Source organism: Erythrolamprus reginae, chromosome 2, assembly GCF_031021105.1.
Source record: "Erythrolamprus reginae isolate rEryReg1 chromosome 2, rEryReg1.hap1, whole genome shotgun sequence".
NCBI lineage: Eukaryota > Metazoa > Chordata > Lepidosauria > Squamata > Dipsadidae > Erythrolamprus > Erythrolamprus reginae.
The window spans coordinates 233,342,807-233,357,239 of NC_091951.1; the positions used below are offsets into that span (position 1 = coordinate 233,342,807).

Consider the following 14,433-nt stretch of genomic DNA (forward strand, 5'->3'; position numbering starts at 1 on the left):
AGGGATGGGCAGGACCCAGAATGGGTGGAAACACTATTCCGGCAGCAGCAATGAAGCGCGTAGTCTCGCTCCATTGCCGCCGGTCTTGCACGCTCCCCCCTTGGAAAAAAATAAAGTATAATCCCCAAAAGGGATAAATCTGAAAGAGGTTCATAAGAATACAAACATTTAATTCTTTGTGTTTATAACTCTGTAGTATGAACAAAAATGAAATAGCAAAACCCAAAATAAGAATTAATTTTTAAAAAAATCTAAAGGACAGGGTTTTTTTTAAAAAAGTAAAAGATTGCCCTTTTTAATAAAGGACAGATATGGTCACTGTAAATTTATGACAAATTTCTCATTTAGCAACATAAATTTTGGGTTCAATTGTGGTAAGTTGAGGCCCACCTGTAATTCTCAGAAATGCCAACAATTTCTGATTACTTTGAAAGAAAGTTATGCTGATAACTGTAGAATCAGGATTAAAACATTTGCTTTGTTGAGGGTGTAAGTCTTTTGTTGAAAACACCCGAGCTATTGACTTGTAAATAATAAGAATCAAAATCTGAATAATTTGTACAAACACAGCTAGTTGGCAAAAGTGCAAGAATAAAGATCAGCCCAAAGCAAACAAATCACATTACAGTAAGCTAAATGTATGGAATCAAATACTGTAATACCTCATGATACGCACTTATTTGGTGCAAGGAGGAGGTTCGTAAGACGAAAGGTTCGTAAGACGAAACATTGTTTCCATAGGAAACAATGTAAAGTCAATTAATCCGTGCAACGAACCCCCCCCCCACATACACACACAAAAAACCGGCTTTCGGCGACTGCTGGGAAGCCGCGCGGCTGTTTTAAAAGGTGACAGCTGGCCTGGGGGGCTTCCCAGCTCCCCCCCGAACCCGGGTTCGGCGTTCGGGGGGGTGCTGGGAAGCCCCCCAGGCCGGCTGTCATCTTTTAAAACAGCCACGCGGCTTCCCAGCTGTCTCCTGAAGCCGAACGCCAAAGCCGAACTTCCGCGTTCGGCTTCAAGAGACAGCTGGGAAGCCGCGCGGCTGTTTTAAAAGGTGACAGCCGGGCTGGGGGGCTTCCCAGCAACATCCCGAACCGAACCCGGGGTTCAGAAAAATTTTGCCTCTTCTTACGAACTTTTTTCGAGTTACGAACCGGCGTTGGGAGACTGCTGGGAAGCCGCGCGGCTGTTTTAAAAGGTGATAGCCGGGCGGCAGGGATTCCCAGAAGCCTCCCGAATGCCGGTTCGTAACTCGAACAAAGTTCGTAAGAAGAGGCAAAAATTTTCTGAACCCCGGGTTCGGTTCGGGAGGTTGCTGGGAAGCCCCCCAGCCCGGCTGTCACCTTTTAAAACAGCCGCACGGCTTCCCAGCTGTCTCCCGAAGCTGAACGTGGAACCACTTTTCGTGGGAAGGTAACGGTGTGCCTCTGGTGTTTAGTCATGCCGGCCACATGACCACGGAGACATCTTTGAATAGTGCCTGGTCCTTGTTTGCAATATAGTTTCTGATCTTTATTAATTGAGAGTGGGCGGGAGAGGGGAGAGAATCTTCTATTACTGATTAACAAAATTCTCCCCTTTCGTGTGTATCTTGCAATTTACGGTATCTCAAAATCCAAGAGAAACCAGAACTTTTCCGAGACTGAGTTCCCTACTTTCTACTCTCTGGGATTAAAGTTCCGGGGTGGGTGGGTGTGAAGAACAATACAGACCTATTACAAGACCATGGACAAAACAGATGAATTACTGTAGCTTAGTACAATTAAAAAAAATTAAAACGTTCCAGAGATTGTGATGTCTATTGCTTTCCGCAGAAGCCAAGTTTCCGGCACTGCGCATGAGCCGCCATCTTGTTTTTGGCTTTAAAAAAAATATATTTTGCAAATTTTGGGCCCCTGCGCTTTGCGCGCACACGCCCACATGGCGCAGGAGGAAGCGAATGGCAACGAGGTAAGTTAGAACCCACCCTTTACCTAAATGAGTGCATAGCATTGCAATCCCACCTTTATGTGATTGCTTTCCTTTATCATTACACTTCAGCATAAAACAATATAGGCCTTTTGTAAATTCTAAGTAGCATAAAAACCAAATGCAACTAGAATCCAGTTGTTGAACATAACTGGGAATCTTTTAAGTAATCAAATCTTTTTTTCATCCTTACTGTTTACAGTTTCTTTTGCAAATATGTTTGCCTGTAGGAATCTTTACAGGCTACAACACAAATATCCTATTATGCAACAGACGGTGGACCAGGTAATCACTTGACCTTCCATAATATTAGATTGACTGCAGTGTATGCATGGTTCTTTTAGGATACTGTTTTATTATATTATTGATTTTAATCTGATTGTTCTATTTCCCTATTTTACTATTGTTGTATTTATCTTACGTGTTAGCAGCTCTGACTCCGTTTTGGAATAAGTAAGTAAATATGTAAGTAAATAAATATAAATATCATAAATATAAATATCATATCTATCTGTGTAGATTCATGTAACCAACATGTGACATTTTACATTTCATTGAATTTCAAACTCCCAACGTCCTTAGGACAGGGAATGTGAAGGATGCAGGGCACTGTAATTCAGCAAGACTTAGAAGACCACAAATTCTCTTTCTCTCTCTACCGTAGTCAGTACAACAGATAAGTGATCAACTTCATGAGAATGGATTTCAGACATAGCTGTTATCAGCAGGTGCTGAACCAACCAGGTCATGCTGAAATGCCAACCAGCCTTTTCTTCCTGTGGGTGGAAAAAAAAGACATTTTATTTTCTCCTTTAAATATTTCACCTTCCAAATTTTTGGACTAGTAGGATTCCTCCAGCAAACATTTTAAAATGCTTTTTTGCCTTTTTTATAAAAAATGTAAAACAGCCCCTTATGTTTAGTAGGGTCTATGTGAGGGTAAAACGTTTGGGCTTGGCATGTCAACATTTTGGAAAACAGTTAACGTTTTTATTTTATTTATTCACATTTCTGAATTGCCTATCTCCATCAGAGGGGGACTCTTACGTGTGTGTGTCACACAAAAAACACATGAGAAAGAATTTTTTACATATTTTGAAAAGTATCAAACAATTGTGCGATTCCTCAGAATCTGCCATGTCATTTACCTTCAGGTGGTGTTTTTTCTGTTGACAGGTCTCTGAGGCAGCTCCAGGTCACACGAGGCCTCACATTCTTTTTTTGTGTAGGTTCTGTGGCTTCTGAAAACTATCTGATACTTGCCTGATTTTTAGAGCCTCCAGAGGTTGTGCAAAAGCGTGGCCCCCTCGCACAACCTCCAGAGGCTGCATGGCAACGCACACATACCCCCATTCTCATGCAGCTCCCAAGATGTCACATAATTGCATGAGAACAGCATGTGCTTTTGAGAATAGTTGTTAGGTGTTGGTAAACACTGGTGTGTTACCCAAAACATGCCATATTTGACATGCGCTCCCTAGGTTCAGCAGCATCATTACTCCTATTAGCAGGGTAATTGAGTTCCAGATTTATAAAGCATTTCACTGGCTTTGCGGGTATTTTCATAAATAAAAGTTTTTTCTTGGGAATCTTTGTTTCATTTCTTACCCTGACCCATTTCTCAGTAATCTTAGAACATGCTAATCAATTTGGTTTGTGCACAGATAGTCCTCTACTTAACAACCATTCATTTAGTGCCCATTCCAAGTTAATAATGGCACTGAAAAAAGTAGCTTAAGAGGTTTTCACAATTAATGACCATTATAACATCCCCATGGTTGCATGATCAAAATTTGGGTGCTTGGCAATTGGCATGTATAGATGACAGTTGCACTGTGTCTTGTGTGATCACAATTTCTAATCTTACCAGCTGACATCTAACAATGTCATTGTCAGTTTCACTTAACAACTACATAATTTGCTTAACTTTTATGGCAAAAGATTTAAAATGGGACAAATCTCGCTTAACTGCCTTGCTTAGCTAATGGAAATGTGGGCTCAATTGTGGTTGTAAGTTGAGGACTATCTGTATATTTGTTATTGTTGTTTTTTAAAGGTAATTGCTGCACTAAAAGCAAACTGAACAAATAAAATTCAAATTGGATGCAAAAACGACACATACCCTGTTTTCCCCAAAATAAGACATCCCCTGATAATCGGGATTTTGAGTGATTGGCAATAAGACCAAATGCTTATTTCAGGGTTCAAAACAACATAAGACAGGGTCTTACTTTGGGGGAACACAGTAACCCAAATTTAGAGAGGAAGATACAGTATATATGCGCTGGTGCTTAATTCTGTCGATTTTCTTCATTCTTCTGTTTTTGGATTTTCACTGCCAGATCATGACAAATGCCATTGAATCTATTTATACCAAATTAACTGAAGTAAAGGACATTATGGATACCATGCTAGATATAAGCATTGAAGCTGCCGCGGAGAGCATGGAATTAACGTTGTGTTCAGCGAGGAGTGCTGTGGACACCATTATGGATATCGACATGGCACAGATGATGGCGAGTAGTGTTGACAAGATTATCTTCAAATCGGATGACTTATTAGAGCACTTTCTGCCAATCACGGATGAGGAATTTTGTAAGACTATGCGGTTCCCTCTCTTGATTATCCACATTTTAATAAGTTTGACCTCTAAATTTATTAACTTCTTTTATTTCTACAGCTATCTATCTCTGCCAAGTGACCCTGGATGGCATATAATTCTAAAACCGTAAAACAGTTAATTTTTTAATCCAAAAGTAAATGTATACAATAGCTGAGATAGTTGCCTATTTGCCGATGATTCTAAAGTGTGCAATAGGGCTGATATTCCTGGAGGGGTCTGTAATATGGTAAATGATTTAGCTTTACTAGATAAATGGTCAAAGCAATGGAAACTGCAGTTTAATGTTTCCAAATGTAAAATAATGCACTTGGGGAAAAGGAATCCTCAATCTGAGTATTGCATTGGCAGTTCTGTGTTAGCAAAAACTTCAGAAGAGAAGGATTTAGGGGTAGTGATTTCTGACAGTCTCAAAATGGGTGAGCAGTGTGGTCGGGCAGTAGGAAAAGCAAGTAGGATGCTTGGCTGCATAGCTAGAGGTATAACAAGCAGAAAGAGGGATATTGTGATCCCCTTATATAGAGCGCTAGTGAGACCACATTTGGAATACTGTGTTCAGTTCTGGAGACCTCACCTACAAAAAGATATTGACAAAATTGAACGGGTCCAAAGACGGGCTACAAGAATGGTGGAAGGTCTTAAGCATAAAACGTATCAGGAAAGCCTTAATGAACTCAATCTGTATAGTCTGGAGGACAGAAGGAAAAGTGGGGACATGATCGAAACATTTAAATATGTTAAAGGGTTAAATAAGGTTCAGGAGGGAAGTGTTTTTAATAGGAAAGTGAACACAAGAACAAGGGGACACAATCTGAAGTTAGTTGGGGGAAAGATCAAAAGCAACGTCAGAAAATATTATTTCACTGAAAGAGTAGTAGATCCTTGGAACAAACTTCCAGCAGACGTGGTTGGTAAATCCACAGTAACTGAATTTAAACATGCCTGGGATAAACGTATATCCATTGTAAGATGAAATACAGGAAATAGTATAAGGGCAGACTAGATGGACCATGAGGTCTTTTTCTGCCGTCAGTCTTCTATGTTTCTATGTTAACCAACTAACAGCATTTCTTCTTTCATTCATTCAGTTTTTAAAACTTCTTCATTTGAGTAAAGTTTAAAACATCTGAAAGGCATTAGCTAGGAAAAGTAGACCAAGAATGCATATGCTGGCCTAGTAAAGATATACAATATTGAAAATATGTCAGAAGTAAGCATGGGGAGGTATTATTATTATTATTATTTATTAGATTTGTATGCCGCCCTTCTCCAAGGACTTAGGTATGCTAAACAGATTAGATTAGTTATTTTTAAAAACCATGGAATCTAATATTTTGTAGGTAATTTTTCTTAAAATTGAGCGCTGTTAATTTTGATAGGGAAAATCTCTTGCCTAGAGAGCTCTTGCTTGTCAGTGAGTGATGCGAAATCTGAAAGACCCAACTGATATGATGAGCCAGTAATTGTGGCTTATTCAACAAACCATATTCGATCATCCATGACGTAACCTAAGCCCATTGTGTGTGATTTTATTTAGCCTATATAGAGGAACTGAATGATCTTATCTAAGATAAAAGCTGCTTACACAGATAGCCCTTGACTTACAACTACAATTGAGCCCGAACTTTCTGTTGCTAAGTGAGTTTTGCCCTATTTTATGACTTTTCTTGCCGCTGCTGTAAGTTCATCATTGCAGTTGTTAGATTAGCCACCACGTTGCTAAGTGAATCTGGCTTCTCCATTGATTTTGCTTGTTTAGGCTGCAGTGGTCGTAGGTTTGAAAATGGTCATATGTCCCTTTTTTCCAGTGCCATTGCAACTTTGAACTGTCACTAAATGAACTGTTGTAAATTGCATTTCCAGCAACAGGTAGATCTTTGTGCCAAAGGACATGCAGTGTGCAGCATTGACACGAAATAGATCAGTGATGGCAAACCTTTTTCTAATTTTGTCCCACAAACACCATCCCATGCACACCAAATACATGCCATGCATGCTCCTAATGGGCTGTTCTTCAACCTTAGGTTTCCTAAAGCTTCTGGAATGCAAAAAACGGCCCAATGGACAAACTAGAAGTTCAGATAAACGAACTTCCAGTTTGTCTGTTCATGGAGGGCCTCATGTGCCCTCAGCTATGGCTCCATGTGCCACCTGTGGCATGCGCTCCATAGGTTCTCCATCACAGGAATAGACAGGGGAGGAGACCATATATGTAAGAGAAGGCGGGTGCCCTCAGTCAGTTGCATAGAAATGAACTAGGACAAGTAGAGGCGTGGCTAAATGTACTTTATTAGAGAATAAAGTATTCTAAGAATCAAATCCAGGCATCCAATGCATAAACTCCTGAATAGAACCAATTTTACTTTTTTAAAAAATGGGTCACATTTTAGCAAATCAAAGTACAGGCTTATCATCTTATAAATTTTCTTTCAAATCCCTCTGTCGATCCTCTTTCCAGCTGATCTTCCTTGCTACAGCTGATTTTAAGACATATGCAAAGGTTAGGTTGAAGACTTAACTGAAAAGGGTATCTGTTATTTCTCCTCTGTTGTGGAGACTATTGAAAACTTATTGTCACCTAACCTAAATGAAAGGCATGGGCCTTTCTACCCCCTTAAAGCAATACATTAAAATTAATTGCTATGTAAGGAGGGGAAGATAAAGGGATAGAGAGAGAGAACAATTCCTCAAAGCCAAAATAAAACCATACTTTCCACGTAGATCAGGACTGGCTGATTTCTTTGTGCTGGTATTCTTTGGCAGGAGAAATTGGTAGCCTATTGGGCATTGCAGATTCAACCAATCTAAAAATTTCAAAGCCATAACAAGTCATCACTATCATTATTACTCATTGGCCATTCAATTTTGGTGTAAGGTCACCAAAAATGAAATGCTTTACTTAAAAAAAAAAATTGGGTCACATTTTAGCAAACAAAAGTACAGGCTTATCAGGCTTATGAAATGAATGCTCTGACTTTACGAAAAACATTCTAAAGCAGTGTTTCTTAATCTCAGCAATTTTTACGATTGTGGACTCCATTTCCCAGAATTCCCTAGCTAGCATCCCACAGAATTCTGGGAGTTAGAGACCACACATCTTAAAAGTTCTGAGGTTGAGAAACACTGTCCTAAAGTGTGGCAGATGATTGATGGGGAGCCTGGTACATATTATTTTATTTATTGATCAAATGTATATACCTACCCATCTCCACCAAAAGGGTTGTATTTTACCATCTTGCCCTCTTTCACAAAATCTAACTGAACAGTTTCACAAAGCCTATGGATCTTATTTTTACACAGCATAAAGGTTAGGTTCACTACACTAAAATGTAATAATAGTGTAGTGCTGGGGAAGGGAGGGCAGTGAAAAGGAGTCTGGGCCAACGCTGATCTCTTTTTGTGGTTCCTCACCAAATTGTAGTATATGTGGTAAAATAATCCCCTCACTTCCTCAATTAAATATTATTAACAATGAGGGAGAGGAATTGAAATCTTTTTTTTTTTAGTTATTCGAAGTATAGCTCAGATTTCCCCAAAGCTTAATCAAGGGGGATTTATTTGAGGAATAAAGTGACTAATAGCTAAAATTTCTCGGAAACCTAGTTGTGAGGAATGTTATTTGTGAAATGAACGGACTGATAATATTAGCTCAGGGATTGTGAATGGGGATCTCTTTTGATCTAATTGTTGTTTGTTTAGTTGCCATTGCATTTTCGGACCGCTCTGGAGCAGCCTCTCTTGAAAATCAGGAAGGAGAGCCAAGTTACTACAGGCGCCTGAGTTCCTTGTCGATGAAGCTCTGTAGTCGAGCCTACCAGCATTCTCGGATAAAGATCAAACTGGGTGCAGAGCAGGTATTGCTCCAGCTTGAACAGCTCTTTTACTTGGTAAGAAACTCAGTCATTCTGTGCTATGTTTGGGAAATAAAAGGAAAGGGTGAATAGTGAGACCTTGGGTGAGAAACAGCATCCTTGTTGGACCATGTAAGTTGCTGAATGGTCTCTTTAGCAAATAGCCCAAGCAGCTGAACTCGGGGACATTGATTCAGCCATGGAATGGAGGCAGACTGTTTTCTATAAAGCACTGATGGCGAACCTTGTTTCCCTCATGTGCCAATAGAGCATGCGTGCGCGTTATCGTGCATCTGTGAGTGCCCACAACCATAACTCAATGCCTGGGGAGGGCGAAACGCCTTCCCCCACCCCCTGGAGGCTGGAAATGGCCTGTTTCTCAACTTCTGGTGGGCCCAGTAGGCTCATGTTTCACCTTCCCCAGGCTCTAAAGGCTTCTCTGGAGCCAGGGGAGGGTAAAAAATGCCCCCCCTCATCCCCCTGCAGGCTTTCCAGAAGCCAGAAATGCCCTCCCAGAGCCTCTGTGCTAGCCAAAAATCATCTGGCCGGCACACACATACACATTGAAGCTGAGCTGGGGAAAAGGCTCGCGTGCCAGCAGATACTGTTCTGCATGCCACCTACAGCACCCGTGCCATAGATTCGCCATCACTGCTATAGAGTCATTTGCAGGTTCACAGAGGTGTTATTGAAGAAGCTGACATTTAATATACTGTACAGTGGAACCTCAACATACGAGCAGCTCTACTTACGAGCTACTCGAGATAAGAGCTGGGAGGGGAGAGACATTTTTGTTCGTCTCCCGAGCTCAAATCCGGGATACGAGCTGAGAAGAGCCGGGCTGTTTTGCTTTCCTTCCTTCCCGCGCTGATGCAGAGCAAAGCGTCACGCCCCCCTGACGCTTTCGGCGGCTTCCGAAGCGACGCTGGGCTCTTTTGCCGCCAAAAGCGTCAGGGGGGCGTGACGCTTTGCTCTGCATCAGCGCGGGAAGAAAGGAAAGCAAACCAGCCCTGCTCTTCTCAGCTCGTATCCCGGCACTTGGTGAGTGGAGAGGCGGTCGCCTCCCCTGCCGCCCCACTCTGCGGGTCCTTGGCTTCTGCTGGGGGTGGGGGGATCTGAACGCTCTCTGCTGGGGGTGGGGGGATCTGAACGCTCTCCCTGGCTGGGAGCGCATTCGCTGCGAGGGCTTTCTCCGTCACTTTCGGGAAAGCGCGCCGCGCCCCTCTCGCAGCTCGGAACTGACAGGGCTGTGAGAGGGGCGCTGCGCGCTGCACGCTGCGCGCCTGTTTTAAAGGATCGCAGCCGGTCTGGGGGGGCTTTCCAGCCCCCTACCCGGGCTCGGGGGTAGCTGGAAACCCCCCCCAGAGCAGCAGCGATCTTTTAAAAAAGACGCGCATCTTCTCCGCTGACTCCTGGCGAACTTCCCCGCTTTAGGAGTCAGCGGAGAAGCTGCGCGCCTGTATTAAAAGATCGCTGCTGCTCTGGGGGGGGTTTCCAGCTACCCCCGAGCCCGGGTTGGGGGCTCGGGGGTAGCTGGAAAACCCCCCCAGAGCAACAGCGATCTTTTAAAACAGACACGCAGCTTCTCTGCTGACTCCTGGCGAACTTCCCCGCTTTAGGAGTCAGCGGAGAAACATAGAAACATAGAAACATAGAAGTCTGACGGCAGAAAAAGACCTCATGGTCCATCTAGTCTGCCCTTATACTATTTTCTGTATTTTATCTTAGGATGGATATATGTTTATCCCAGGCATGTTTAAATTCAGTTACTGTGGATTTATCTACCACGTCTGCTGGAAGTTTGTTCCAAGGATCTACTACTCTTTCAGTAAAATAATATTTTCTGATGTTGCTTTTGATCTTTCCCCCAACTAACTTCAGATTGTGTCCCCTTGTTCTTGTGTTCACTTTCCTATTAAAAACACTTCCCTCCTGGACCTTATTTAACCCTTTAATATATTTAAATGTTTCGATCATGTCCCCCCTTTTCCTTCTGTCCTCCAGACTATACAGATTGAGTTCATTAAGTCTTTCCTGATACGTTTTATGCTTAAGACCTTTCACCATTCTTGTAGCCCGTCTTTGGACCCGTTCAATTTTGTCAATATCTTTTTGTAGATGAGGTCTCCAGAACTGAACACAGTATTCCAAATGTGGTCTCACCAGCATTCTATATAGTGGGATCATAATCTCCCTCTTCCTGCTTGTTATACCTCTAGCTATGCAGCCAAGCATCCTACTTGCTTTCCCTACCGCCTGACTGCACTGTTCACCCATTTTGAGACTGTCAGAAATCACTACCCCTAAATCCTTTTCTTTTGAAGTATTTGCCAACACTGAACTGCCAATACAATACTCAGATTGAGGATTCCTTTTCCCCAAGTGCATTATTTTACATTTGGAAACATTAAACTGCAGTTTCCATTGCTTTGACCATTTATCTAGTAAAGCTAAATCATTTACCATATTACAGACGCCTCCAGGAATATCAACCCTATTGCACACTTTAGAGTCATCGGCAAATAGGCAAACCTTCCCTACCAAACCTTCCCCTATGTCACTCACAAATATATTAAAAAGAATAGGACGCAGAACAGACCCTTGTGGCACACCGCTTGTAACCTGACTCTGCTCAGAATACTCGCCATTAACAATAACTCTCTGATGTCTACGCTTCAGCCAGCTGCAAATCCATTGAACTATCCAGGGATTAAGTCCAATCTTCACTAATTTATCTATCAGCTCTTTATGTGGAACCGTATCAAAGGCTTTGCTGAAGTCCAGGTAGGCAATATCCACGGCGCCACCTTCATCCAACACCTTTGTGACATAGTCAAAGAAATCAATGAGATTAGTCTGACATGATTTGCCTTCAGTAAAGCCATGCTGATTTGGGTCCAATAAGTTATTGTTTTTTAGGTGCTGATTTATCCTCTTTTTGAGTAGAGTCTCCATCATTTTAACTACAACTGATGTCAAGCTAACTGGCCTGTAGTTACCAGCTTCTTCTCTACTGCCCTTCTTGTGAATAGGCACAACACTGGCCATTCTCCAATCCTCAGGAACTTCTCCTGTTAACAAGGAGAAGCTGCGCGCCTGTATTAAAAGATCGCTGCTGCTCTGGGGGGGGGTTTCCAGCTACCCCCGAGCCCGGGTTGGGGGCTCGGGGGTAGCTGGAAAACCCCCCCAGAGCAGCAGCGATCTTTTAAAACAGACCCGCCGCTTCTGAAGCCAAACGCCAAACGCGAACTTCCGCGCCTGAGGAGTTAGCGGCGAAGTAACGTGAAGGATTGGAAGCTCACCAATCGTCCACGTTACTTCGCTCCTGTCCTGGCTAAATCGTGTGGCAGCAAACATGCTTTGGGGGTTTGGTTGGGGGGGAGGGAGATAGGAAGGTGCTACTTCTCCCCCCTAGCCAAACCCCCAAAGCATGATTGCTCCCACACGATTTAGCGGCGAAGTAACGTGAAGGATTGGAAAGCTGAAACCGCACGGCGTTCGGAGGCTTCCGAAACACAGGGAAGGTTAGTGAAAAGGTGCGATGCTTTTCCGGAGAAGCGAGCGATCCGGGAGTCCAGGAGGGGGAGAGAAAGAGAAAGAGAGAGGGGGGAGAGAGAGAAAGAGAGGGATAGAAAGAGAGAGAGAGTGAGAGATGCTTAGTGAGCCTTTCTTTGAAGTTGAGTTTCTTTATTGCTTTCTTTCTTGCTCTTTTTCTTTCTCTCATTTACCTTCCCTTCCTCTATTTCTTCTTTTCTTTCTCCTTCCCACCTTCTACCCTCCCTCCCTCCCTTCACTCATTCCTCTCTTACTCTCCCCTTTCATAAGTTCCAGGGATCGATCGTGAAGGAGAAAGAGAGGGAGAGATCTGGATCCCCCCCTCCCCCGATCGTGTGCGTGTTTTGCAATCCGAGGCTACGGCGCATTTTCAGAACTCGGTTAGCTTGCGCGAAGGTGGCCGGCCGCACGTGATGGAAAAAGGTCTGGGAAGGCTTTGAATCTCCATAGGAGGGAGGGAGAGCGTAGTTAGGATTCTCGAATAGGCACCTCTGATTGGGTTTAATTTGACAGATTGATAGATGAAGCCCTCTGCCCTCTCCAAACGCATCTGGCTAACGGGGCGATTACCTCCCGGCTTCTTACACCCGCCGGAGTTCAGGATGGGGTGGGACGGAGAGACCGGTATGAAGCGAGTGACCTATTCCAGGACTGCAGAGGCGTTTCGCCCGCCCCCCCCCAAGACTGTCTCGTCTTAAGGTTTTAAGGGGAGGCTTTTTATTTCTCTTTCATTCTCTTTCTTGCTTTCTTGCTTTCTCTCTTTTACCTTCCCTTCCTCTATTTCTTCTTTTCTTTCTCCTTCCTACCTTCTTCCCTCCCTCCCTTCCTTCAGTCCTTCCTCTCTTACTCTCCCCTTTCATAAGTTTCCTTGCTTCCTTCCTCTATTCCTGTCCCTTCCCCCTTTCTTTCTTTCTTTCTTTCTTTCTTTCTTGCTTTTTCTTTCTCTCTTTTACCTTCCCTTCCTCTATTTCTTCTTTTCTTTCTCCTTCCCACCTTCTTCCCTCCCTCCCTCCCTCCCTTCACTCATTCCTCTCTTACTCTCCCCTTTCATAAGTTTCCTTGCTTCCTTCCTCTGTTCCTGTCCCTTCCCCCTTTCTTTCTTTCTTTCTTTCTTTCTTTCTTGCTTTCTTTCTTGCTCTTTTTCTTTCTCTCTTTTACCCTCCCTTCCTCTATTTCTTCTTTTCTTTCTCCTTCCTACCTTCTTCCCTCCCTCCCTTCCTTCAGTCCTTCCTCTCTTACTCTCCCCTTTCATAAGTTTCCTTGCTTCCTTCCTCTGTTCCTGTCCCTTCCCCCTTTCTTTCTTGCTTTCTTTCTTGCTTTTTCTTTCTCTCTTTTACCTTCCCTTCCTCTATTTCTTTTTTTCTTTCTCCTTCCCACCTTCTTCCCTCCCTCCCTCCCTTCACTCATTCCTCTCTTACTCTCCCCTTTCATAAGTTTCCTTGCTTCCTTCCTCTGTTCCTGTCCCTTCCCCTTCTTTCTTTCTTTCTTTCTTGCTCTTTTTCTTTCTCTCTTTTACCTTCCCTTCCTCTATTTCTTCTTTTCTTTCTCCTTCCCACCTTCTTCCCTCCCTCCCTCCCTTCACTCATTCCTCTCTTACTCTCCCCTTTCATAAGTTTCCTTGCTTCCTTCCTCTGTTCCTGTCCCTTCCCTCTTTCCTTCCTTCCTTCCCACCCTCCGTCCATTCATTCACCCATTCCTCTCTTGATCGCTTAAAGCCGGTCCCTGGTGCAAAAAGGGTTGGGGACCTCTGTCCTACAGGATTGGGTGGCAGAGAAGTTGAACATATGTAAAATTAAAAGTTTAACAAAGTTTACAAGTTAAGTGAAAGAAACTTCATTATTCATTTATATGTACATGTACATTTCTTCATTAAAAACCAATTAAAATTATTTACATTAATTCCTATGGGGAAAAGTCGTTCGAGATAAGAGCTGCTCGACTTAAGAGCCCAGGTCCGGAACGAATTAAACTCGTATCTCGAGGTACCACTGTACATAGCAAAACTCTTAAAAGATATTTGATTTAAAATATATTAAAAGATAAATTGGGCTGATGATGAATGATGGTTACAATAACCTAACTGTAATAGCCACTACTCATTTGGCTGAATCACTTTGGGCCATACCCACACTGAGCCCAATCCACCTCACAGGGTGATGGTTGTAGGGAAATGAGAAGAAAGTATTGGGTATGTTCACTGCCTTGAGTTACTTATGAAAAGGACAAAGGCAGGATATAAATATTCCTGTGTCTAAATCTTGTTCTACCATTAGTATCCAGTAAAAGGTTAATGAGCAGCTGGATTGAGTTATGTAGATTTGGATTTGGTCTAAAAACAAGGGCTTTGCACAATGTATATGTTAACCAGGTAGTCTGCCTGCAGTGCTGTTTTTAGGGACTGTGCATTGTGTCTTCCACTTGGATTCTTGCTTAACAGT

At 42.9% G+C, this 14,433-nt stretch overlaps 1 protein-coding gene across 1 annotated transcript in view; it reads left to right on the plus strand.

Moving 5' to 3' along the window:
- The window catches only part of LOC139159532 (uncharacterized), a 39,453-nt gene that overhangs the window by 10,675 nt on the left and 14,345 nt on the right, over positions 1 to 14,433 (plus strand). Inside the window, exons 3-5 of the mRNA XM_070736844.1 lie at positions 2,178 to 2,254; positions 4,312 to 4,564; positions 8,289 to 8,476. Coding sequence (XP_070592945.1) covers positions 2,178 to 2,254; positions 4,312 to 4,564; positions 8,289 to 8,476 — 518 coding nt within the window. The remainder of the gene's footprint in view (positions 1 to 2,177; positions 2,255 to 4,311; positions 4,565 to 8,288; positions 8,477 to 14,433) is intronic.